Consider the following 23,546-nt stretch of genomic DNA (forward strand, 5'->3'; position numbering starts at 1 on the left):
TTGATATTAAGAATTTAAATAATATTCAGAATTATTATTAGCTACAATTATGCCCATTATTATTATTATTATTATTATTATTCAAATAATGAATACACGTAATAAACCATATAACCCATATACATTATTAAATTAATAAATAATTTAATTTAATATATATTAATTACATTAGTACGCTACTTCATATGGAGGGTCAAATTACTCAAAATTAAATAATTAAATAAATGTTGAAATATATAAATAAATCGTTAAATACATAATTTAATTGTTGAAAGCATAAATAAATGTATAAATATTTATTTATTTAAATATGTATTTATTTATTTAAATATTTATTTATTTATTTACGTAAATATTTATTTAAATATTTATTTATTTACTTAAATATTTATTTAAATATTTTTAATTTTTTTATTTACGCATTTATTTCTGCATTTACAAATGATGCATTTAACGAATTATTTATATATTTCAACGTGTATTTAATTATTTAATTTGGAGTAATTTGGCCCTCCATACACAGTGTTTTAAGTCTATTAAACGTATTTTACTATTAAATCTGACATCACTCGTGCATCTGCTGTCATCTGATCAATTAAGCCGCATCGATCTCAGCTGTTCCTTCGATTAAAGCGCCACATCTCGAACTGAGACGGTTTGACCCGCTTTTCCCTGCAGTCATGTGTTTACTTGTGCTGCTGAATGTCGCTTCAGGGATCTTTCTGCTTCTGAGAGGTCAGATGAAAGTCTCACTAAACTTCAGTCTAATATAGTAATTTATGCTGTTCAGAAACTAAAAAAAACACTACGTGTGAAAAGACAGTCTAATATTTCTCTTGTCACTCTAGTCATTACAGTTAAGTGATTTCAGTTTACTCATTTAAGAATTATATAGGCTACATTTGTGAAGGCATTGCCTTAATTTGCATACATTAAAATACTAAATTTACCTAAAATGTTAAGATGTCTGTGCGAATCTCAGAAAACCTGTCAAAAATCCATCCAGGTCACACTTCACCCCAAAAACAATCTGCATAATGATCATGCAGCCTATTATTATTATTGCTAGGCCACTATCAATTTTTAACATTTTTTGCGTTGTGACATCACTTAAATGACAATTAGACAATTGTCTCCTCTCCTAAAAAAACTACAATTATGTATAAAATATGCTTATACGTGTTGTGGTATTTGTTGCAATGCCTTTAATTTGTGTTGGTTTAAACAGAAATTGAATTTCAAATGACTTCACAGTAATGGGAATCTATGTTGCATATGATTGCATGAGATTCAGTTTGACTTGTTTGTGCTCTAGCTGAATGTGCAAAGGCTGCAGTGGCTTCTGATCATGTTCCTCTGCGCTGCAGACTGGGCTTCAAACCCTGTAAGGATGGATCAGAGTGTGTGCTGTACAGTCATGTGTGTGATGGTGAGGATGACTGTCCTGACGGCTCTGATGAAGATGAATGTGCTGCTGTCTGCACTATAGGTATGTTTTTATAAATGTAATAAATAAGTGACCTTGGACTACAATACCAGTCATATGGGTCAGTTTTTTGAAATTGAGATTTATACATTATCTGAAAGCTGAATAAGTAAGCTTTCTATTGATGTATGGTTTGTTAGGATATAGGACAATATTTGGCCGAGATATAACTATTTGAATATCTGGAAGCCGAGGGTGCAAAAAAAATCTAAATATTGAGAAAATTGCCTTTTAAGTTGTCCAAATGAAGTTTATAGCAATGCTATATTTACAGTAGAAAATCAGGAGATGGTTTTGGCCCTCAAATTGTTTTCCAGGGGCCTAGAATAAAGTAGACACATTTAAGCCTAAATTTAAGATTTTAATTAGCATTTGAATTTGATTGCATATTAAAAATTCCATCTATTTACACATTTTTAACATAAAACAAAAATTATTAAATGGTTGTAGCATAAACTTAATCAGATGCATATTTGTCAATTAAACATGCAAGAATATTTTCAAAAATGCATTTAAATTGTTTAAGATCAACATAAATCTGTTCATGAAAAAACAATAAATTTTGATGTTCATATTAATTGGTTAAGTTCTGATGACTACTTTTAAGATTTGGAAAGCAAATCTGAACATTACCCAGATAAAAACGAATTAGTAAGATTTTAAATTTGCAAAACACAAAATAATCATATTTCTGTTCTCAGGTCAGTTTCAGTGTGCACATGGTAAGAAGTGTATCGAGCGACGGCAGGTGTGTGACGGTGTGGCTCAGTGTCAGGATCGCTCGGATGAAGTCGACTGCTTTAAGCCAGATGAGGGTTGCGGTCATCGCTGCGATAAAAACCGCTGCATCCCAGAATCCTTTGTCTGTGATGGAGACACGGACTGTGCGGACGGCAGCGATGAGGCGAGCTGTGGTAGGGGTTTGAATTACATTAAAAAGTGGTATTACTGAAAACAATAAACATGTTTAATTAAACAAAATGTTTATTGTTTGGAATGGTACTCTTTCAAAAGCTTCTAGTATGTACCATTTAGGTACTTCCACGTACCCTTTGGGGTAAGTGTACCCTTTGTACAGTGACAGCTTTTGTACCTTTTTTTTTCTGAGAGTGTACGTTACATTTGTCACATGATCTCATTACATTGCATACTTAAAGATGCAGTACAATGTTATAGCTAATGGTTAAATTGGGTACTGCAGTCCAAATTTAAAATATTGAAGAGAGTTGCTTCTCCTGCTCCCTTCTCTTCAGATTGAAGACAGGCAGTGTAAATTAGCTTAATTAACAGTTGATGAGTTGATTTATGCACGCTTTTTAGGTCAGGCAGAATCTGCAAACTCTGACCCAGTTCAGTTACTGGCTTCCATTGCTGCAATATACTGTGTTTTCCACCAACTGGCAACCCAGGGTAAATTGGCAGTGGACGGAATCACACAAACCAAAACAAAAACAGACATTCCGACATGGAACACACATTTCAAAATTAAAATAGAATAAATGGCTGTAGCATTGTTTTCAGACAAACAAGTATGTGAACTTAGCACGTTTAAGAAATATCTGCAAACGTGGTATTTTTATGCTGTAGTGCAGTCAAAAAAATTACATAGAGCACCTTTAAAGGGACAGTCAACCAAAAATTTAAACTGTCATTATTTACTCACCCTCATGTCATTCCAAACCAACATGCATATCTTTGTTCTGTGGAACATGAAAGAATATATTTTAATACATTTGGTAACCAAGTAGTCAGGTTCCATTGGCTTCCATAGTATTTTTTCTCCATACTATGGAAGTCAATGGAACCCAAAAATTGTTTTGTTACTGCTTCTTCAAAAGAAAAAAACATTATTTGTACTTCAAAGTGAACGTTTCCAAAAATATGCCTTTAGTCTTGAAGTTTCCTCTTGTCTTCTCAGATTTTAACCCTGATGAAGATAATGACAGCATCGAGGAGGAAGAGGAAGAAAAGACAGAAATGGAAGATATCTCTGGAAAAGCTCCTGTAACTAAAGGACCTCTGCGCTGTTCGATCGGCTCTAAGTTATGTAGAGACGGGACGGACTGTGTGCTCTATAATCACGTGTGTGATGGTGAAAATGACTGTGAGGACGGGTCTGATGAAGACGAGTGCTCTGTGGTGTGTGAATCAGGTGAGGAAACCACATGGCAACACCCTGGCAGCCACTCACAACATGCACTTAAATGCATTTTGACATGGTTAGAAATTATTTTTTAAAATTCCTGTTCACATGTTAAAATTCCATCTGTTCTCAGGTCAGTTTCAGTGTGCACATGGTAAGAAGTGCATTGAGCGACGGCAGGTGTGTGACGGTGTGGCTCAGTGTCAGGATCGCTCGGATGAAGTCGACTGCTTCAAGCCGGAGGAGGGCTGCGGTTATCGCTGCGATAAAAACCGCTGCATCCCAGAATCCTTTGTCTGTGATGGAGACGCAGACTGTGTGGACGCCAGCGATGAGGCGAGCTGTGGTAAGTGGCTGTGAATAGAAATGTGATGATTTTTAGTTTTTTTTGGTCCATTAGTTTTTATTGTTAATAACACAAACTATTACATTTTTTTTTGTTAATTGAAATGAAGCTGAAATATAAATATTATTACAAATAAATTTTAATTAAATTAAAATTTAAAATGGGAAAAATTAAAATAAAAAAACTTGAATGAAAATTAAAAATATTGCCTTGGCAGTTAATTGAAATAAATGTTTTGGTTACTACAATAAAAAACACCTAATAAAACACTTTTTAAACTAATAAAGTTGACTAAAAAAAAACAACAACTAAATCTTAAATTCAAATTAAAATGTAAAATATTAATATATTAATTGTAATGTAATATATATTAATTGTATATAAAATGTAAAAATCATTATCAGTAATTGAGGTAACACATAAACGGAAAAAACATGGATTATCAGATGAAAAACTTAATCTTAAATGTTAGAAATCTTAAATGTATAATCTCTCAATCAATTTTTTTTTTTTTAGTTAATTCAAAATAGTAATACATTTTTTGTATATATATATATATATATATATATATAATATATATAATACTAAAACAACCTGGTTCATTATGCATGATGTTTCTGCAAGTCTGAGATGAGCTTTCAAACAGACGGCAACAGCAAGGTTATGAAATTAAAAATCCCAGCAGTTTTCTTAATAATGAAATTATTTTAACTGATAATTTATACCATACAAGTCAGACAGGCTTAATATAATTAAATATAAAAACCATGATATTTCACATGTCCTGTAGGAGAGGAGAGTTGCAGCAGTGCTGAGTGGCAGTGCAGCAGCAGTCAGTGCGTATCAGTCAGTATGCGCTGTGATGGACACCCGGACTGCAGAGATCATTCAGATGAGGAGGACTGCGCTGAACCTCCACCATGCAGCACGCAACGCCGCTGTCCGAAGAGCCAAGAGTGTTTGCTGGACGAGTGGATATGTGATGGAGAGATGGACTGCAAGGATGGCACAGATGAGAAGGTGTGCTGGGGAATCTGTGCATTAAATGATCAAAATTACATAATTATACATAAGGTGATTCATTTACTTGTTTCCAATGTGAGACAGAACTGTAAGGAGTCTCCAGTGCAGTGTGGGGAGTTCCAAGGGCCGTGCTCCTCTAACACACAGTGTATTCCACAAGCGTGGCGCTGTGACGGCTCTGAAGACTGCAGGGATGGAAGTGATGAACTTGGTTGTGAGTTAACACTGTTTCGTCAAACTGGAACTGGCTGAACCCAGATAAGTGTAACTTTAAAGGTAACATGAAATCAAAATTGACCCTATTTGCTTTATTGATGCATATCAATCTGTGTTCTATTTTTGAATTAATTCTCCAACCACCTGTCATAAGACTTTTCATAAAGGCCTCAGTTGTATGGAAACCCGTTTCCACCACTGAATAGAAAAATAAAATAAGGTTATTTTTCTCAGAATTTTGAAAAATAAGAATGTGTGAGTTCTGAGAAATAAAGTTGCATTGAGTCAGAATTGCGACATAAACTTTTGACTTATTTCTTAAAATTGTGAGTTTACGTCTCGCAGTTCTGACTTTATAACACGCAACTGTGAGTTAAGTCAGAATTGTGAGATACAAACTCTGAGAACATATCAGTCTTTTAACCCCCAAAAACTGGACTTCATAACTTGCATATGCAAATTTATATCTCACAATGCTGAGAAAAAAAAAGTCAGAATTGCAAAATATAAACTCAGAAAAATAAACTCAGAAAAATATAAAAAGTCAGAATATTCAGTTTTTATTATAACTCACAATTGCAAGTTTATATCGTGCAGTTTTGAGATTAAAAGTCAGAATTGTGAGTTTATATCTTGCAATTCTGACTTTATAATTGCAGTTGCAAGTTTATATCTCAATTCTGAGGAAAAAAGGCAGAATTGCCAGAAAAATTGTGAGGGGGAAAAAAATCAGAATTGTCAGTTTTTTTTTTCTCGCAATTGTGAGTTTATGTCTCACAATTCTGAGAAAAAAAAAGTCAGAATTGTCCATTTTTATCTTGCAATTATTACTTTGACTCGCAATTACAAGCTTATATCTCAGTTCCGAGAAAAAAGGCAGAATTGCAAAATTAAAACTTGCATTTGCAAGAAAAGTCAGTTATGCGTTTTTATATAGCAATTCTGACTTTATTTTTCACAATTGTGAGTTCACATCATGCAATTCTGAGAGAAAAGTCAGAATTGTGAGAAAACGTCAGAATTGCCAGATATAAACTCGAATTTGTGAGAAAAAAATCTATTTGGGGAATTTTAAAAATGTTTTTGAAAAGTGTCACACCACTGGACAATTCCCATATTTTACTTGAAATTGGGGAAAAACTAACTAAATAAATAAATAAAACAATTTAAATGGAATTTTAACTGTAGTCATAGTTTCACCAAGATTTCCTAGATCAGTATCTATATCTGACCTGTAGTAAATGAGCCTCTGATCTGTGTTTTGACAGGTCCGAGTGTGTCCTGTCCTCCTCATCTGTTCCAGTGTGGTAGTTCGGAGTGTGTGGACCCGTCTCAGCTATGTAACGGAGTCACTAACTGTCTGGACGGTTCTGACGAGGGCGGGACATGTCAGACAGACAAATGCTCTGAACAGTCAAAGTGTGCACAGGACTGCCACAGCACACCTACAGGCACGGTATGATTTCCTCTTTCTGTTTTAATATTAGAAAATGCTTTGAATATTAAATATTAATAATAGAATATTAAAATCTACCAGCCTCATAAAGTTTGACTTGCACTACAGTTTAAAAGTTGGGGGGTGGTTAGATTTTTTTGTTTTTGTTTTTGTTTTGTTTTTTAATGTTGTTGAAAGAACTCTCTTATGCTCACCAGGTAAAATATTACAATTGGAAAGAACTCTTTTCTAGTAGCCCCAAACTGCTTGGTTGCATTCAGGACATTATGTATACATTTCATTGCAGTATAGTAAACCAATATTGGATGCAACCTCTCATTTACTTACCATTTTGTGTTTTCTTTCACTGCTTTTTATCTTCTTCCTTTAGCGCTGTTGGTGCAGGATGGGCTACAAGCCTGTAGATGATGGTGTGGTGTGTGATGACGTGGATGAATGTGTGGACCATCCGGACTTCTGTTCACACTACTGTAACAACACTCAGGGCTCATTTGAGTGCTCTTGTAGTCATGGTTATGTTCTTGAACCTGATGGACACAGCTGCAAAATAACAGGTATATACATTATGAGCAAGAGCAAATATTTTTTCTGGTTATAAAACATAGGCCATGTTCAGAATGGCATGCATACGGAGCGGTATACACTTTATATTTTATAAAAATGCATACTAAGACTATATGCATTATGCAACAAATGGTAATATGCATGTTATATTTCAAATAGATGTTAAAAAGAGATGTCAACGCTGTAGGCTAGAATATTTTGCATTAGTTATCAGATCATGAGTGTAGCTTCAGTAGACAATATAATGCACTCATGCACTTCAAGGTGTATCCTTTTTACCCCTCTTTACCCAAGCTGAGACTGTAGTTGGAAGTTATGTTCCTGTCTCAGGTGAGCCATACCTGCTGGCGTCTGTGCAGTCTGAGGTCTTCCTGCTGGGTCTGAGGAGCTCCAGTCTGGACGTGCTTCTCTCATCAGAGAAGCGGTTTGTCCTGTCACTCGACTATGACTGGCAGAAACAGAGAGTGTACTGGATCAACCTCAACACTGACAACATAAAATGGCTGTCACTGGATCAAAAGAGCAAAGGAACCTTCATTAAAGGTCAGTTTTGTTATTGATAACTACAGCGACAATTAGAAATGTTTCCTTGGCAATGTACAGTTGAGGTCAGAAGTTTACATACACCTTGCAGAATTGGCAAAATGTTAAATATTTTACCAAAATAAGAGGAATCATACAAAAAAGCATGTTTTTTTTTTTTTGTTTAGTACTGTCCTGAATAAGATATTTCACAAAAAACACATTCACAAGAGAAAATAATAGTTGAACTAAAAAATGACTGTTCAAAACCTTTGATTCTTCATACACTTGATTCTTAATACTGTGTTGTTACCTGAATGATCCACAGCTGTTTATTTTTTTGTTTGTTTGTTTAGTGATAGTTCATGAGTTCCTTGTTTGTCCTGAACAATTAAATTGCCCGCTGTTCTTCACAAAAATCCTTTAGGTCCCACAAACACTTTGGTTTATCTGCATTTTTGTGTATTTGAACCCTTTCCGACAATTTGTTATGATTCTGAGATACATCTTTTTATACTGAGTACAACTGCTCAAATGCTCACTGATGCTGCAGAAGGAAAAACTATGCATTAAGGGGGTGAAAACGTTTTTAATTTGAAGATCAGGGTAAATTTAACTTATTCTGTCTTCTGGGAAACATGCAAGTTTCTTCTGTAGCTTTTGTAGGGCTGTAGAAAATGTAGAAGATGTAAAAAAAAAAAAAAAAAAAAAAAAAAAAAAAAAAGTTTATGCAAAATAAGAAAAATGTGCACAGCCTCATTCCGTTTTTATAAATTCAACTATTATTTTCTCTTGTGGACTATATGTGAACATCATTAATGTGAACTATCTTATTCAGGTCAATACTAAATAAAAAATAACATGCATTTTGTATGATCGCCCTTTTTTTTGGTAAAATAACATTTTGCAGATTCTGCAAGGTGTATGTAAACTTTTGACCTCAACAGTAAATATCGCTGGTCATGCATTAATGTATTCATGTTTTTGATATCACAGAAAATTTGTAATGTGTAACCTGTAAGAGTCCATCTATCTGTGTCAGGTATCAATGCAGACAGCCTGGCAGTGGACTGGGTGGCAAGGAACCTCTACTGGACTGATGGCGTCAATAGCCAGATCAATGCAGTAGGACTGGACAGTGATGCCACCAGAACCACAGATAGTGTGATGATCCTGGGAGAAGATCTAGGACAGCTTCGCTCCATTGCTCTGCTGCCACAGAAAGGGTTTGAATAATCATAACACATTTTTTTAATTTATAGAGCCACTAGTGGGCACTACAAACTGAGAACCACTGTTTTAGAATGTTACTTTAATGTAAATGTCCTTTTTTTTTTGTAATTATTTGTTGACCCTGATATTGTCATTCTTACAGAATAATGTTCTGGTCAGAAACCGGTGATGATGCTCAAATAGAAAGAGCAGGAATGGACGGTTCAGACAGACGTGTGCTAGTCAGTCACTCTCTCCGATGGCCGGTTAGTTTGACAGTGGACTCCCTGCATCACAGAATCTACTGGACAGATGAGAAACTCAAGTGCATCGGATCAGCTGATATTGATGGAGGAGATATTAAGGTAGTGGACGTGTCCACGCCAGCATTTCAGAAAATGTCTAATAGGGCAAAACAATGGCTTCTAACATGATCTGCTAATGTGTTTACAGTTGCTTACCTTGTAGGATGTTTCTGAATCAACATCTCTAATGTTAGAATCTTTCAAATACAGTGGTTGATGAAGTACACAAAACAAGTACCTGAGTACAGATACCATAATGAAATGTTTTGGGTTTCAAGTATATGGGTAACCAAACAGTTGAAGGTAGTCACTGACAACTTTAGGGTGAATAAATGATGGCAGAATTTTCATTTTGGTTAAACTACACCTTTAAGTACTGTCCACCACTGGATAGATATGGGTATTTAATGAAATGAGGAAGCAGTAAGAGTCAAAAATGATTATTTTGATTGCAGCATCTTTTGAAAACATTTTTCAGTCATTTCCCCTCTACATCTTACATAATTTCACAGCTCTTGCAGATGATGGAGACCCCCAGTCCGTTCTCAGTGTCTGTATTCAATGATCAGGTCTACTGGTCTGATACCAAAAGAGGAACCATTCAGAAAGCTCACAAAATCACGGGCAAACAACGTCAAGTCCTTCTCAAACGTCCTGGACAGCCATTTGGTTTGAAGGCAAGTATTTCTGCATTTATTAAAATCACATTAAACCACACAGACATGTACTGTATAAAATGTAGATTTGCTTGCTTTGAAACATGCATGTGTAGGATGTAATGAAGTTTAAATTGGGTAAATGGCGCTTGTGTGTGTCTGCAGGTCGTTCATGCACTTTTCCAAGTGGCCGTCTCTAATCCGTGTGCTTCACAGCGATGCTCTCACCTGTGTGTTTTATCACCGGGGCTGAAGGCTGTGTGCAAGTGTCCATCTCAGTTCCTGCTGGATGAAGATGGAGTCACGTGCTCCAAACCCAAAGACTCTTCTTTCCTGTTGTTTCTTGCTCCAGCTGCAATCACACAGGTGTTGCTGTTTATTAAAGCTAGATGTTTTAAACTTGAGGTCAGAAGTTTACATACACCTTGCAGAATTTGCAAAATGGTAATCATTTTACCAAAATAAAAGGGATCATACAAAATGCATTTTGTTTTTTGTTTTTTTATTTAGTACTGACCTGAAGAAGATATTTTACATGAAAGACTTTTACATGTAGTCCACAAGTGAAAATAATAATTGAATTTATAAAAATTACCCCATTCAAAAGTTTATGTACGCTTGATTCTTAATACTGTGTTGTTATCTGAATGATCCGCAGCGGTTTGTCTTTTTTTTTTAGTGATAGTTGTTCATGAGTCCCTTGTTTGTCCTGAGCAGTTAAACTGCCTGCTGTTCTTCAGAAAAATCCTTTAGGTCCCACAAATTCTTTGATTTTTCAGCATTTTTGTGTATTTGACCCCTTTCCAACAATGACTGTATGATCTTAAGATCCATCTTTTCACACTAAGGGACCCATATGCAACTATTACAGAAGGTTCAAACGCTCACTGATGCTCCAGAAGGAAAAGGGAGCCTGGGGGTAAATTTTTTTTTTTTTTTTTTTTTGCCTAAATGTCATATATTTTTTCATTTAGTACTGCCCTTCAGAAGCTACAGAGGACACTTACATGTTTCCCAGAAGACAAAATGAGTTAAATTTACCCTGATCTTCAAATTCCAAAAGTTTTCACCCCCTGGCTGTTAATGCATTGTGTTTCCTTAATACACCATCTTTTAAATATGCAAAGTCTACCATGTGGAGCTTAAGTGTATTAGACTTTAACACATTTTTTTTCTCTCAGATTTATTTACAGAACAGACACAGCAATGTGGGCCTAAAGAACTGGCCTGAACATCGACATTTTGACCTTCCCAACATGAACAAGACTACCATGTTAGATTTAGTGCTGCGTGACCTTACCCTGTACGTGTCCAATGGTGGTCATCCCGTCGTGGGGCTCTTCAAGATGAAGGACACAGCACTGGTGCCTCGTGGGAAACTGCTCCAGCTACATAAGGACTTGCTGCGTGTGTTCTCAGTGGACTGGATCACGCTGAACGTGTACTGGAGCAGTGAGAAGCTGCCTGGCCTGCAGGTCACCTCACCGGATGGCACACATACCAGTGTGTTAATACAGGACGGTGTCGGAGCCATTGAATCCATTGCTCTGGACCCACCCAGCGGACGTCTCTGCTTCACAAACAAAGTTCAGGAAGGTCAAATGACCCGGGTGGAGTGTGCCTATATGAATGGACAGAACAGAACAGTGGTGTGGAGTAATTCAGTCCGGCCAACATCACTGATCTTGACGGATGAAGGGAATAAACTGTACTGGGCTGACACTGGTATGCTTTTTTTTTTTTTTTTTTATTTCTATACTCTCATATGCTCACCAAAGCTGCATTTATTTAAAGACAAAACACAGTGTTATTGTAAAATATTATTAGAATTTAAAATAACTGGTTTCTATTTGGATATATACAAGTCTTTGGTATAAAAAGACTTGTATTTTTAGAAAAGATTTCTATTTTGAATAAATGCTGTTCTTTTTAACTTTTTATTCATCGAAAAATAAAATCACAGGTTAAGCAGCACAACTGTTTCCAACATTGATAATAAAAGTAATAAATCTGCATATTGTAATGATTTCTGAAGGATCATGTGACACTGAAGACCACTGAAGACTGGAGTAATGCTGCTGAAAATTCAGCTTTGCATCACAAGAAATAAATTACGTTTTACAATATATTAAAACAGAGAACCATTTCTTTAAACTGTAGTAATATTACACAATATTATATTTTTTTCTGTATTTTTGATCAAGTAAATGCAGCCTTGATGAGCATAAGAGAATTCTTTAAAAAACATTAAAAACCTCACAGATCCCAAACTTTTGAATGGCAGTGTATGTAGAGTAAGTAATATAATGATCTTTTCTGTAGGTCTTGCGGTAATTGGTTCAGTTGGCGTTGATGGTTCTGGATACAAGGAAATAAAGACCGAAGAAGGCTTGATGGCATTTGCTTTGGTTAACAAAGTGCTTGTTTGGATTACTAAAAAAGGTACATGTGTAGGAGGACTTCTTATGCCCGTCTGTAGGGAAAACCCAGGTCATAACAGGTTAAGATGGTTTTAAATAATAATTTGTCTATTGTTTTTTAGACTCCACAAAGTGTTGGTTCAGTGATGATGAACAAGCAGCAAAGCTGTGGTTTGAAGTAGACGCAGACATGGTCAGTCTTAAAGCATTTGCGAAATCAAGACAAAAAGGTGAGGAAATAATTACGTAATAATGCATTACATTTGTGTAAATTTGATGCATTAATCAGTCCATTTCATATTTCAGGCACTAATCTCTGTTCTAACGGTAATGGAGGTTGCAGTCACCTCTGTCTCGCGTTCCCTGGAGGAATGACGTGTCAATGTGCCCATAATCACCGCCTGGTCAACGGCAAAGACTGCAGTCCAGACTCCCGCTGCCCTCAAGGCACCAGGCCTTGTCTGAGTGAAGACATCTGTCTACCGCTTGAGCAGTTCTGCAATGGTGTTGCTGACTGTCCAGATCATTCTGATGAGAATTGTGAGGAATTGACAAATCCTAGCCTAGCCTAAATTTTAAAAATGTTTTAGGGAGGAAAATACTAGTTTTACTAATAACATGGATTATTCTGTTGTGGGTAGTTGTTATTTGGCTGTATATTTTCCTTAGTAAGAATGTATGCAGATCAATTTTTTTTTACCTCAAAATCAAATTAAAAAAATGGAAAATGTAATATTTGCATAATGCAAATATTCACAATGGTCCCAAAATAGGCTTAATTTTATTTAGGGACACTTTAGAGAATTGTTTTAATTTTTGGAACATTTTCTGCTTGTTACTGTATACATAAAAATATTAAAAAGTAAATTAAATTAATAATAAATAATAATTCTAATAAAAACAAATAGTGAAGTATTCATACAAGAATTTATTTAAAAAAATTGTACTAGTCAAATGGAACAGATCCATATAACACACATGTTCTTCTGTTTTGACTTCTCAGGTCTTCAGGATACACAACATAAAAACGTCCGGATCAGCCCTAAAGCATTTCATCCAGGTCTGAGCAATAATGTCATACCAGAGAACGTGGAGTCCGAGGCGTGTGGTGTTACGCTATGTAACGGCAATGGTAAATGCTCAACCCAGAATGGAGTGACGGTGTGCATCTGCGAGGTGGGTTTTAGTGGAGAGCACTGCCAGGATGTTTCGAGTGGGCTCTCACAGGGGCCGGTTTTGTACGGAGTAGTTGGACTGTGTGCCGCCGTGGTCGTCCTGGGAGTCACCGTTGGCATCATTCACAGGAAAAAAGCCACAAGTCGGAGGTGCGCAGTAATCTGTTGGCTTTCATTTGCTATTTATGGTTGAAGTCATAGTTGTTATGAGGATTAAACTGTGTTTGTGTTTAGGCAAGCAGCAAGGGCGGTGGATGTGCAGGAAACGGGCATGAAGGAACTAGAGAGAAGACGAGAGGCATCTTCAGCAAAATCTAACGGAAAAGACACTGAATTCTCAGAGGTATGAAATAAGAGGATGGTGATATAAAAGGACTAATTGACCCAAAATGAAATTTTGAAACCGTTTTGGAGAAATATAGCATTAAATCACTTACTCAACAATGGATCCTCTACAGTAAATGGGTGCCGTCAGAATGAGAGTCCAAACAGCTGATAAAAACACCACAATAATCCACAAGTAATCCACACCACTCCAGTCCATCAATTAAGATCTTGTGAACTGAAAAGGTGCATGAAACAAAGAAATAAATCCCTCAATAAGATGTTTAACTTCAAATCAGTGCTGAGTCTGAATCAGGAGAGAAATATGCACAGACCAAGCATGTTTACAAGCAAAAATAGTTCAAAACCATTTTAACAAATATGTCAGTGAATTTTGATGTAAGAGATGGACTTTTTCACTGGAAGAAGCATTATTATGGTTTATGGATTTTGGTTTAAAGTTAAAACGCATTAAGAATGGTTTTGTTTCTTACAAACATACACCTTTTCACTTCACAAATGTTAACTGATGTACTAGAGTGGTGTGGATTATTGTGATGTTTTTATCACCCGTTTGGACTTTCATTCTGACGGCACCCATTCACTGCAGAGGATCCATTAGTGAGCGAGAGATGTAATGCTGCATTTCTCAGAATTTTTTCCAATAAAGAAACAAGCTCATCTACATCTTGGATGGCCTGAGGATAATAACATTTCTTAGAAAAAGTTTATTTTTGGGTGAACTATACCTTTAATTCCAAACTCATTAAAAAAAAGTTCACAGCAAAGATGGCATAATTTTTGCCTTGAAAATCCTTTGAGGTTTTGAAATGACTGATTTGACCATTTAATTGAGTCTGTTTTTCTGTCTTTAGGAAAATGTGGTAACGTCTGTGGACTAGCTTCAACATGTTGGCTGAAGCATCTGGGTTTCTTTGAAATAAAGTCATGTTGCATTTTGAAAAGTCAAATTCACAGTCTAGTTTGTGCAATAACCTTCTGTAAACAAACTGTTTCATAATTATCATACTGTTCTTAATCAATTAGTCTAAAGGCAAAATAAGAAACTTACCAACTTAAATGATGATATCTTGGTTTGCCACATAAGTACAGAAGAAATTGCTTTTTCCACAGCACCACATTGTATACCTGTCAAAATGAAAGATTAAAGTCAATTTTTAAGAAACCTGTTGTGAAATGATGCTCTTGACCACAAAAGTTTAAGAAGAACGTTCTAGGTGATGCTTCATGGAAAACTTTGGCCCCACCTTCAGTATGAGTAGGACCAGACAATCGTTTGACATTAAAAAGTATATAAATTGTATTATTTTTATGAAAATAAATGATCGTTTCACTAGATAAGACCCTTCTTTCTTCTTTTGTGGTTTACAACCACATTTGGGATCATTTGAAGCTGCATTTAAACTGCATTTTGGACGTTTAAAATTGGGGCACCATATCAGTCTATTATATGGTAGATCAGCGCTGACTAATCTATGCATCTCTGATTGGCCAATGCATTCCTAAGTTCAACAGAAATGAGTTTGGTTATAAGGCTCAATGCTGCACAAAACGTGTAAAAGCAATTTGATGCAGTGTGAGCAAATCTCAGTGTAATTCTATAAATGGACACTTCTCATTTTAATCACGAGAGACGTAATACATTGCTTAATTATGGAGGGGCATTGTTTGCCCCTTTGTCTTGAATTTATGAGGCATTTTTGCCACAAGCCCTCATTAATATAGAACCCTGGTTCACACCAAGGATAACTATAATGTTAACTACAAAATTGTAATGATTGTTCTAAAGATGTGGTCGCATTAATGAAATTTTGGCCAATTTTCTCATACAAAAGAACTATATGCTGCTGTTAAAAGTGTGGCAATGAAAGAAGCTCAACTTAGAAGTACTGAAGAAAGTTTCTGCTAAATTTACATTTTCTTTCAGTTCTCAGTTTATATAACATTCTTTTTTTTAGAGTTAAAAAGAATACGAACTCAGTTGTGAGATATTAACTCAATTTTAAAAAAACAAAATTACTAAATTACAAGATTTAAACTTAAAATTGCAAGAAAAATTAGAATAGAGTTTTTCTTGCAAATCTGACTTTTTTCTACGAATTGCGAGAAACAAAGTCCAAGTTGAGATAAAAAAAAAAATTGTTCTTGGTGTAAACGGGCCATTATGAATACATTTGATATTTGTATAATTCACTGAAATAGGCAGGCTGCGATGCATTTTTCTTGCATAATCATTTACTTTTAAACCGTGTTTGAAGATTTACTAAACAAGATCAAATGTTAAACAACAAATTACTCGCTCTTATATTGAACAAACTTTGTTGCTCCTTTTTTATGCAGTGAAACCACAGAGTTATCAAGTTCAACAAATGACAAAAAGCACTATAATGTTTATATAATTTGTGCACCATATTACACCGTATTTTGAAGCCTGTTTTGTTTTGTTTTGTTTTGGAGAAGGACTTGCATTTAAAAGGATCCTGTACAAAAAAAAAAAAAAAATCATCACTACTACCTTTTAATGTCCTTCCACAATATGTTTGACTGACTTTCTTCTGTAGAACACAAAAGAACATGCAATGAAAGTCAATTTGGTCCAATGTCGGACCCCAACCTTCTTTAAGTATCTTCTTTTTTCGTTCCACAGAAGAAAATCACACAGGTTTGGAGTGGCATGAGGGTCGATAAATAGACAGAATGTTTATTTTTGGGTGGATTATCCCTCTAAGATGTCCTCAGTCTTCTGTTTGTGGTTTTATTTCAGAGTTTGTGTGCTTTGGGTTGATTTAAAATGAAAGATTTGACTGGTTTCCTGCTGTATTTCTGTCCTCTCGACTGGAATCTCTGCTGTAGGCTGTTTCTGTCATACTGTGGCTGGTCTGATCATGTTTTCACCACACATATGATTAATGTGTTTTGTTATAAAAACATTTGAGGGCTTTAGATTAATTCATCTTTCCCAAAAGAGTACACAATGATTAGATTAAAAACAAACACTAAGCTGAGCCCCTGGGTGTGTTTTCAATTAAGCTCAGCCAACCAACTCGTGGTTAAATGTCTCAAAACAAAACATGTTTACTGGAATTAACAAGTCAATTTTTTTGTTCTCTTCAGTGTAGGTCTGACTTCCGTCTGAAACGGCAAACCGAATATGAAATTACAGAGAAAAGGAACATAAACATATCAACGATTTGACACCAAACGTAAATTGTGTAATTAAAGTGTATATAAATATGCACAGTTCTGTTCCGCTTTCAGCACAAGACTGACGAACTTGGAATATTCTTTCATTTTTCTGACATTTGAACAAACACGGTAATATTTTATCAGTTTATACTTTTATGCATGCATTCTTTTAGTATGTTAACAAGTATGTTTATTATTAAGTTGAACAATTTTTATTCTCTAACAGGAAGACATTTAATAAAAGATGGATGGTTTGGGACTAGCGCTGTTTGGCATATTTTTAGTGTCATTCACAGTTTCTAAACCGGTAAGAAGATTACATATTTTATTATTCAGTATGTTTATCTATGCATTTTCAAATTAAGCATGGCTACTTAAGTGAACTATTTGCATCCTTGCTTTCTATTCCTTTTAATCAATTTTATAATCCAAACTATTCTATTTAGATTGGGTTCTATTTATGATGTTTGAAATGTATTAAAATGTGCTTTACATGAATACCAATTGTTATTAGATCCTCTATCTCTGTAAACATTATTTAAGCCTTCGCTACTTTAAATTTACCACTGGATTTGAACAAGCTTTAGTGTTTTTATTTTTAATTTGATTTCATTTCCTTTTTTTTATTAGGGCTGTCAAACGATTAATCATCTGTAAAGCATTTAGAGTGCATAAAAATAAAATATAAAAATAAAATATAAAAAAACAGGGCTGTCAAACGATTAATCGCATGCAGAATAAAAGTTTGAGTTTGCCTAATATATGTGTGTGTACTGTGTGTAATTATTGTGTATATATAAATACAAACATTCATGTATATATTTAAGAAATATTTGCAAGTATATGAATTTATTATAATTGTTATAGAATTTATATTATATATGAATACAAATATGTTGTACATAACATATTTCTCTTAAATATATACAATAATTTGTGTGTATTTATATATGCATAATAAATACACATAGTACACACAAGTATTAGGCAAACTCAAACTTTTATTTTGCATGCGATTAATCGTTTGACAGCCCTGTTTTTTTATATTTTATTTTTATGTAACCGTACAGCACTTTACTGTGCTGTTGTTCACTCTAAATGCTTTACAGATGAATTCTGCATTTGAAACCTGTTGACTATCTATTTCCAATCCTCTGACAGCTTAATCTGTATCAACACTCCAGTTCTGAATCCTCTGAATCAAACGAGTCAAGCTCTTCAGAGGAGGTCTCTCAACTGAGAACAACGGCGAAACCAGTTGATCTGAACACCTTGGCACCAGACATTCGGGGGGACAATCTGGCCCAAACCAACAACACTACCACACATCCAAGTCTTCCGCAGACCACACCGATCCCTGCCTTTATACAACAAGAGGTTGTGGAGTTCGAATTGAATATAAGCTTCGTTCCTCTCGAATCAGCTGTGCCAGTTACTGGTGGACCAAACACTGAAAGAGTCGTGGCTCCAGACGTCACCACTCCAGAACTACGATGTTACACGGTCCCGCTGCCCAGTTCTGAGCCACAACCTGCCAGAGGAGATAGCATTTAATTAGACAGAGTGCTGAATATTTTCTAGGCTTGTCTGTTCGTAAAAATGTGTTGGTGTTTGTGGCAGGGTTACCTTGGTAAGAGGTTGACCATCCTTGTATCATCTTCACTGTTCTTCAGTAGCATTTGTCAGTTGAGCATTTGAGTATTTGTTAAAATGGGCTATTGCATTTAATAAAATGGTGTCTTTTTCATTTTCATTTTCATTATCATTATTAGTTAAATCAGTATTTCTTAAGAAATATTAACTAGTTATATAAAGCAAACGACAAATAGGCATCCTAATGCTTGTTAGACAATACGTTTTTCAGGAACTTATGCAAATTAAAAAAGTAATAAAAATGTGCAAAATAATATAGACTCAACTCATTTTTTATTAATTAATGGGACTTGTCATCTCATTTGGACAATGACCCCTGTGTTAAATCAATGTACTGGGTTCAATACAAATCAGTGTTGTTTTCGTATCATTTAAATACCATTATAGTTTTTAATATTCTGAATACATTTTTTTTTCTGTTTTCTATTTTAATTTTTTATTGTGTTTTTGTCATTTTTTATTAGTCTTGGTTACTTTAATAGTTCTATTTTAAACAAAAATGAGAAATGTTGCCTCAGCAACTAGCTGAAATAAGCTTCACATTTATTTTATTTCAGTTTTTTATTTCAGTTAGTTTTATTTTATTTCAAGTAATGATTTTTTAACCCCTTAACTGTCACCCCCATTTTTGAACATGGATGTGAAAGTGCACTAGCCAGACTTAAATTCTTATAATTCATGAACGCTTTTGAATACAAACCTAAAGTTGGTCTCTTTTAAGCGGAGACAATCAGCAGATTATTCAGTGAAATTATTTAAAAACTGAAACTATAAATAAATTATAGTTTAAATTTACTGTAAAAAATGTATTGTACTATTTTGTACATTTTTATATAAAATAAATCTTTTACAAAATAGTTTTTAATCTAAAATTGCTATAAAATTAAAGCCTCCTGTTATGATGTAGATTTTTAAGGTACACTTTTGTTGTAAATTAATGTATTATTGTTCCCACATAATTTGTTACAAAAAACAGTGGTAAAATATCTATTTAGGTGTATTAGACTTTTTCAACAACATATAGCTTGTCATGATTAGTGATGGGAAGTTCGGATCATTTTACCAACTCAGACCTTTGAGTCTCGTTCAGCAAAATGAATCAATCTTTTTTCACATCATTTCGTTCATTTTAACAAAATATAATTACAATATTACGTGTTACCTCCCTAACACATCTACTGCTTACACAAACGTTGATCACACAAACAAGACAAAACTATAAGGTTGTAAGAAACAGAAAAGATTTATTCATTTTTTACCTGGGCCTTTAGTCTATGATTGTCTGACAAGTTTTCGTGTTTGAGTTGTGAACGTCTCATTTTTCTTCTCTTGAGAATTTAAAAGCCACAAATGCTGCTCTTATTTTTAATAGACCACTTTAGTCCACCATGAAAGGTGGAACTACTGTTCTAGGAAGATGAACTTCTGCTTATGTGTTACTGAGGTAATTCCTGTGGCTAAAATTGAGTACATGTACAATGTCTTGTAGGTAGTCAAAACGAGACGTTTAAAAAACGTAACGCTCATGTGCGAGGCACAAGCGCAGAGGACGTAAAATTAGTGCATAAAAACGTGCCGTTCCAAAAATGAGCTCTGTGAACAGGCCCTTTAACACTCACCTTGAAAACATTCGCACAGAACGCATTTTGGGTTAAAAATTGGTCGAACTGGAATGCAAGGTCTCCAGATAAGTTTTTAAAATTAACTGAACGTTAAGAGGCTCAGAATTGCGCTCTAGATAAATTGCGTTTACATACAAAACGGCGTATTTGACAGCGTTTAAAACACAATTAGCACTGTCAAATATGATTGCAGAATCTGTAATCTGTAATCTGTGTATTTAATATTAAGTGCCACTTTTAAAGAAGTCCACTTCCAGAGCAAAAATGTACAGATAATGTGCTCACCCCCTTGTCACCAAGATGTTTGTCTTTCTTTCTTCAGTAGTAAAGAAATTATGTTTCTTGAAAACTTTACATAATTTTTCTCCACATAGTGGACTTCTATAGTGAGTCTTTGCGAGTTTTAACTTCCAAAATGCAGTTTCAATGCCGCTTCAAAGGGTCTCTAAATGATCCCAGCTGAGGAAGAAGAAACTCCCATGTAATTTTCTTCTCCAACTTTAAAATTGTCCAACATCGCTGCATAAGTACTGACCCAGTGTTTACAAACTGAATGGGCAAAGAACATCAAATGCTCTTTACAAAAAAAGGCAAAACAGCGATGTAAAATGATTTTTGAGTTGGAGGAGAAAAAGAAATGGGAGTTTTTCCACCTACCCTAGCTGTATTGACCCGGATTACAAAGAGTTTGCATGCATGTCGCGGAGAATAGACAAGAGGAGCATTTGAGGTTAAAAAGTATATGAATTGTAAATTTTTTGGGGGGGAAAATAACCAATGGTTTCACTAGATAAGACGCTTCTTCCCTGGCTGGGATTGTTTAGATCCATTTGAAGCTGCACTGAAACTGCATTTTGGAAGTTTAAACACACGAGCACCATAGAGGTCCACTATATGGAGGAAAATTCTGGAATGTTTTCCTCAAGAAACAATTTCTTCATGACTGAAGAAAGACAGACATGAATATCTTGGATGACAAGGTGGTGAGCAAACTATCTGGAAATTTTTGTTGTGGAAATGATCTTCTCCTTTAACGTTGTTTGGTTTACCACAGGACATTGTAAAAAAAAAAAAAAAAAAAAAAAAAAAAAATTCCATTCTGATTGCACAGATGCGCTGCTATTAGGACAGTGCTAATTCTGTTTTAAACACGTCAAATACAGCGATTTGTATGTAATAGCCATTTATCTATACCATATTCTGAGCCTCTTGGCTTGCCATAAAAACGTTCTGTGTGAACTGTCTGCGGCTGATGGTCTCTTAGGCAGCTCACAACATCTTTATCACTCAGATACCACAGACTGCAGAATTCAACCGCTTAACAACAACTGCTAGTTCACTGTAACATAGCCGTTTTAACTATCGATCCATTTTTTCAGAAACCTGAGGTGTTCTCATCTGGTTACATCTGAATTACAGAAGCAGAACAGCACCGTGAAACCTACATTTGACCCTTCTGTGAACTATTTGTGTTACAAACCATTGTGTTTATGATTATGATAAGAAACTGAAATAATACTATGACGTATACCAATATGCAGTATATTATAATCCACCTTTTTCTACCTGTAAGAGCGAGCGCAGCCATTTGTAAATTTTATGGGTCTGGCTTCCGGTCTCATCCGTGTCCAGCTATTTTCAGCTGTACAAAACAGCTTGTTTTGCTGTTTGATATTGCAAATTGGTGTGTCTTACAATATTATTTTAATGTGTTATCTTAATTTTGAGCACATTGGTCTGTAGTGCAAACAGTTTTACCATTTACTGCGCGTTGTTATTCTTCTCGTTATTTCCCGATAGCAGCTAATGAACCGTAAGTCTCACCCATAGGCTTACTTCCATGTTAAAGAAAAAGGTGGATAAAGCAGCATCACTATTTTTGTACAGGTAAAATAAACGGTAGCGGATAAGCCGTACACAATTAACCCTAACCCACAATAAAGCTTCTGCTCTTATGTTAAAAATAAGATAGCCTAGACAAGGTAACATCAACCAAAAACCAACTATCACTCATAACTGTTATACTAAAAACCCCAAGGAAAATCCAGAGGTATCCCATGACTCAGGACCACTAACTTAAGATCTCCACTTAAATTTAATATGGATATATAATTCATATATGCCTATAATTAATATAATTCATGTGAAAAACACCAGCATATAACCAATGGTTCAATGGTTTGTGGTTCAATGGTTTGTCATCTCTCCTGTGACTGAAAACTGTATGAACTTGTATTTCACAACCCTTTTAGTGATGGTGAGCTCACTATTCACTGCCAGCTAAACACAAGACTAAACATATGTGGAGGTCACAAATAGCCCAAAACCACAGTCGGGAAAACAGGAGTCACTGCAGATGTTATTATAGGTGTATCATATCAGGGTGGTGCAATCTAATGGTTAATGATCAGGGGTGGTGACTAAATTGTGTCTGGTTTGAATCCCTTAGGTGGCAATTATGTTTTACCAGTCTTAAAAAATCATTAATACTTATAGTTGAAGTCAAAAGTTTACATACACCTTGTGGAATCTGCAAAATGTTAATTACTTTGCTAATAAGAGGGATCATACAAAATTCATGTTATTTTTTTTTTTTATTCAGTACTGACCTAAATAAAATATTTCACATAATAGATGTTTACTTATAGTCCAATAGAGAAAGTTCCTTCAGTTTCCACAAATTCTTTGGTTTTTCAGCATTTTTGCGTATTTGAACCCTTTCCAACAATGACTGTATGATTTTGAGATCCATCTTTTCACACTGAGGACAACTGAGGGACTCATATGCAACTATTACAGAAGGTTCAAACGTTCACTGATGCTTTAAGAGCCCAGGGGAGTGAGAAAATTTTTGAATTTGAAGATCAGGGTAAATTTAACTTATTTTGTCTTTTGGGGACATGCAAGTATCTTCTGTAGCTTCTGAAAGGCAGTACTAAATGAAAAAACATGATCTTTAGGCAAAATAAGGAAAATGTACAAATCCTCATTCTATTTAAAAGTTTACACCCCCGGCTCTTAATGCATCGTTTTTCCTTCTGGAGCATCAGTGAGTGTTTGAACCTTTGGATAAGTTGCATATGAGTCCCACAAGGTGTGTGTAAACTTTTGACTTTCACTGTATATACTCAGCCAATCAAGAATTACAGAGAATGAGATTCTTTCTAGAAAAGCTTAGAGAAACATTAAGAAAATAAGAATCTAAATACTCTCATA

At 35.0% G+C, this 23,546-nt stretch overlaps 1 protein-coding gene across 2 annotated transcripts; it reads left to right on the forward strand.

The window, feature by feature from the left end:
• Positions 1–598: 598 nt before the first annotated feature.
• On the forward strand, positions 599–15,114 carry lrp13 (low-density lipoprotein receptor related-protein 13). Of its 2 annotated transcripts, none has more exons than XM_051108664.1 (21): positions 599–735; positions 1,316–1,489; positions 2,188–2,400; positions 3,405–3,638; positions 3,763–3,975; positions 4,766–4,995; positions 5,083–5,212; positions 6,483–6,670; positions 7,041–7,224; positions 7,529–7,777; positions 8,799–8,982; positions 9,132–9,333; positions 9,786–9,950; positions 10,095–10,295; positions 11,111–11,654; positions 12,252–12,371; positions 12,472–12,579; positions 12,656–12,889; positions 13,353–13,674; positions 13,759–13,867; positions 14,724–15,114. In XM_051108664.1, exons 1-21 carry the CDS (start codon positions 681–683, stop codon positions 14,748–14,750), a joined length of 4,086 nt encoding a protein of 1,361 aa, XP_050964621.1. In that variant the 5' UTR covers positions 599–680; the 3' UTR covers positions 14,751–15,114. The 2 variants fall into 2 exon arrangements, with proteins under 2 accessions (XP_050964621.1, XP_050964622.1); XM_051108665.1 differs by having other exon boundaries at positions 7,565–7,777.
• The last annotated feature ends 8,432 nt before the right edge of the window (positions 15,115–23,546 follow it).

The sequence above is a fragment of the Labeo rohita genome, chromosome 5, assembly GCF_022985175.1.
Source record: "Labeo rohita strain BAU-BD-2019 chromosome 5, IGBB_LRoh.1.0, whole genome shotgun sequence".
NCBI classification, from domain to species: domain Eukaryota; kingdom Metazoa; phylum Chordata; class Actinopteri; order Cypriniformes; family Cyprinidae; genus Labeo; species Labeo rohita.

Coding starts and splice junctions, on each gene's coding strand:
- lrp13 (XM_051108664.1), top strand. CDS start 681: ATGTGTTTACTTGTGCTGCTGAATGTCGCTTCAGGGATCTTTCTGCTT. Junction 11,655..12,251: donor ACTGTACTGGGCTGACACTG/GTATGCTTTTTT, acceptor TCTTTTCTGTAG/GTCTTGCGGTAATTGGTTCA. Junction 12,372..12,471: donor TGTTTGGATTACTAAAAAAG/GTACATGTGTAG, acceptor ATTGTTTTTTAG/ACTCCACAAAGTGTTGGTTC.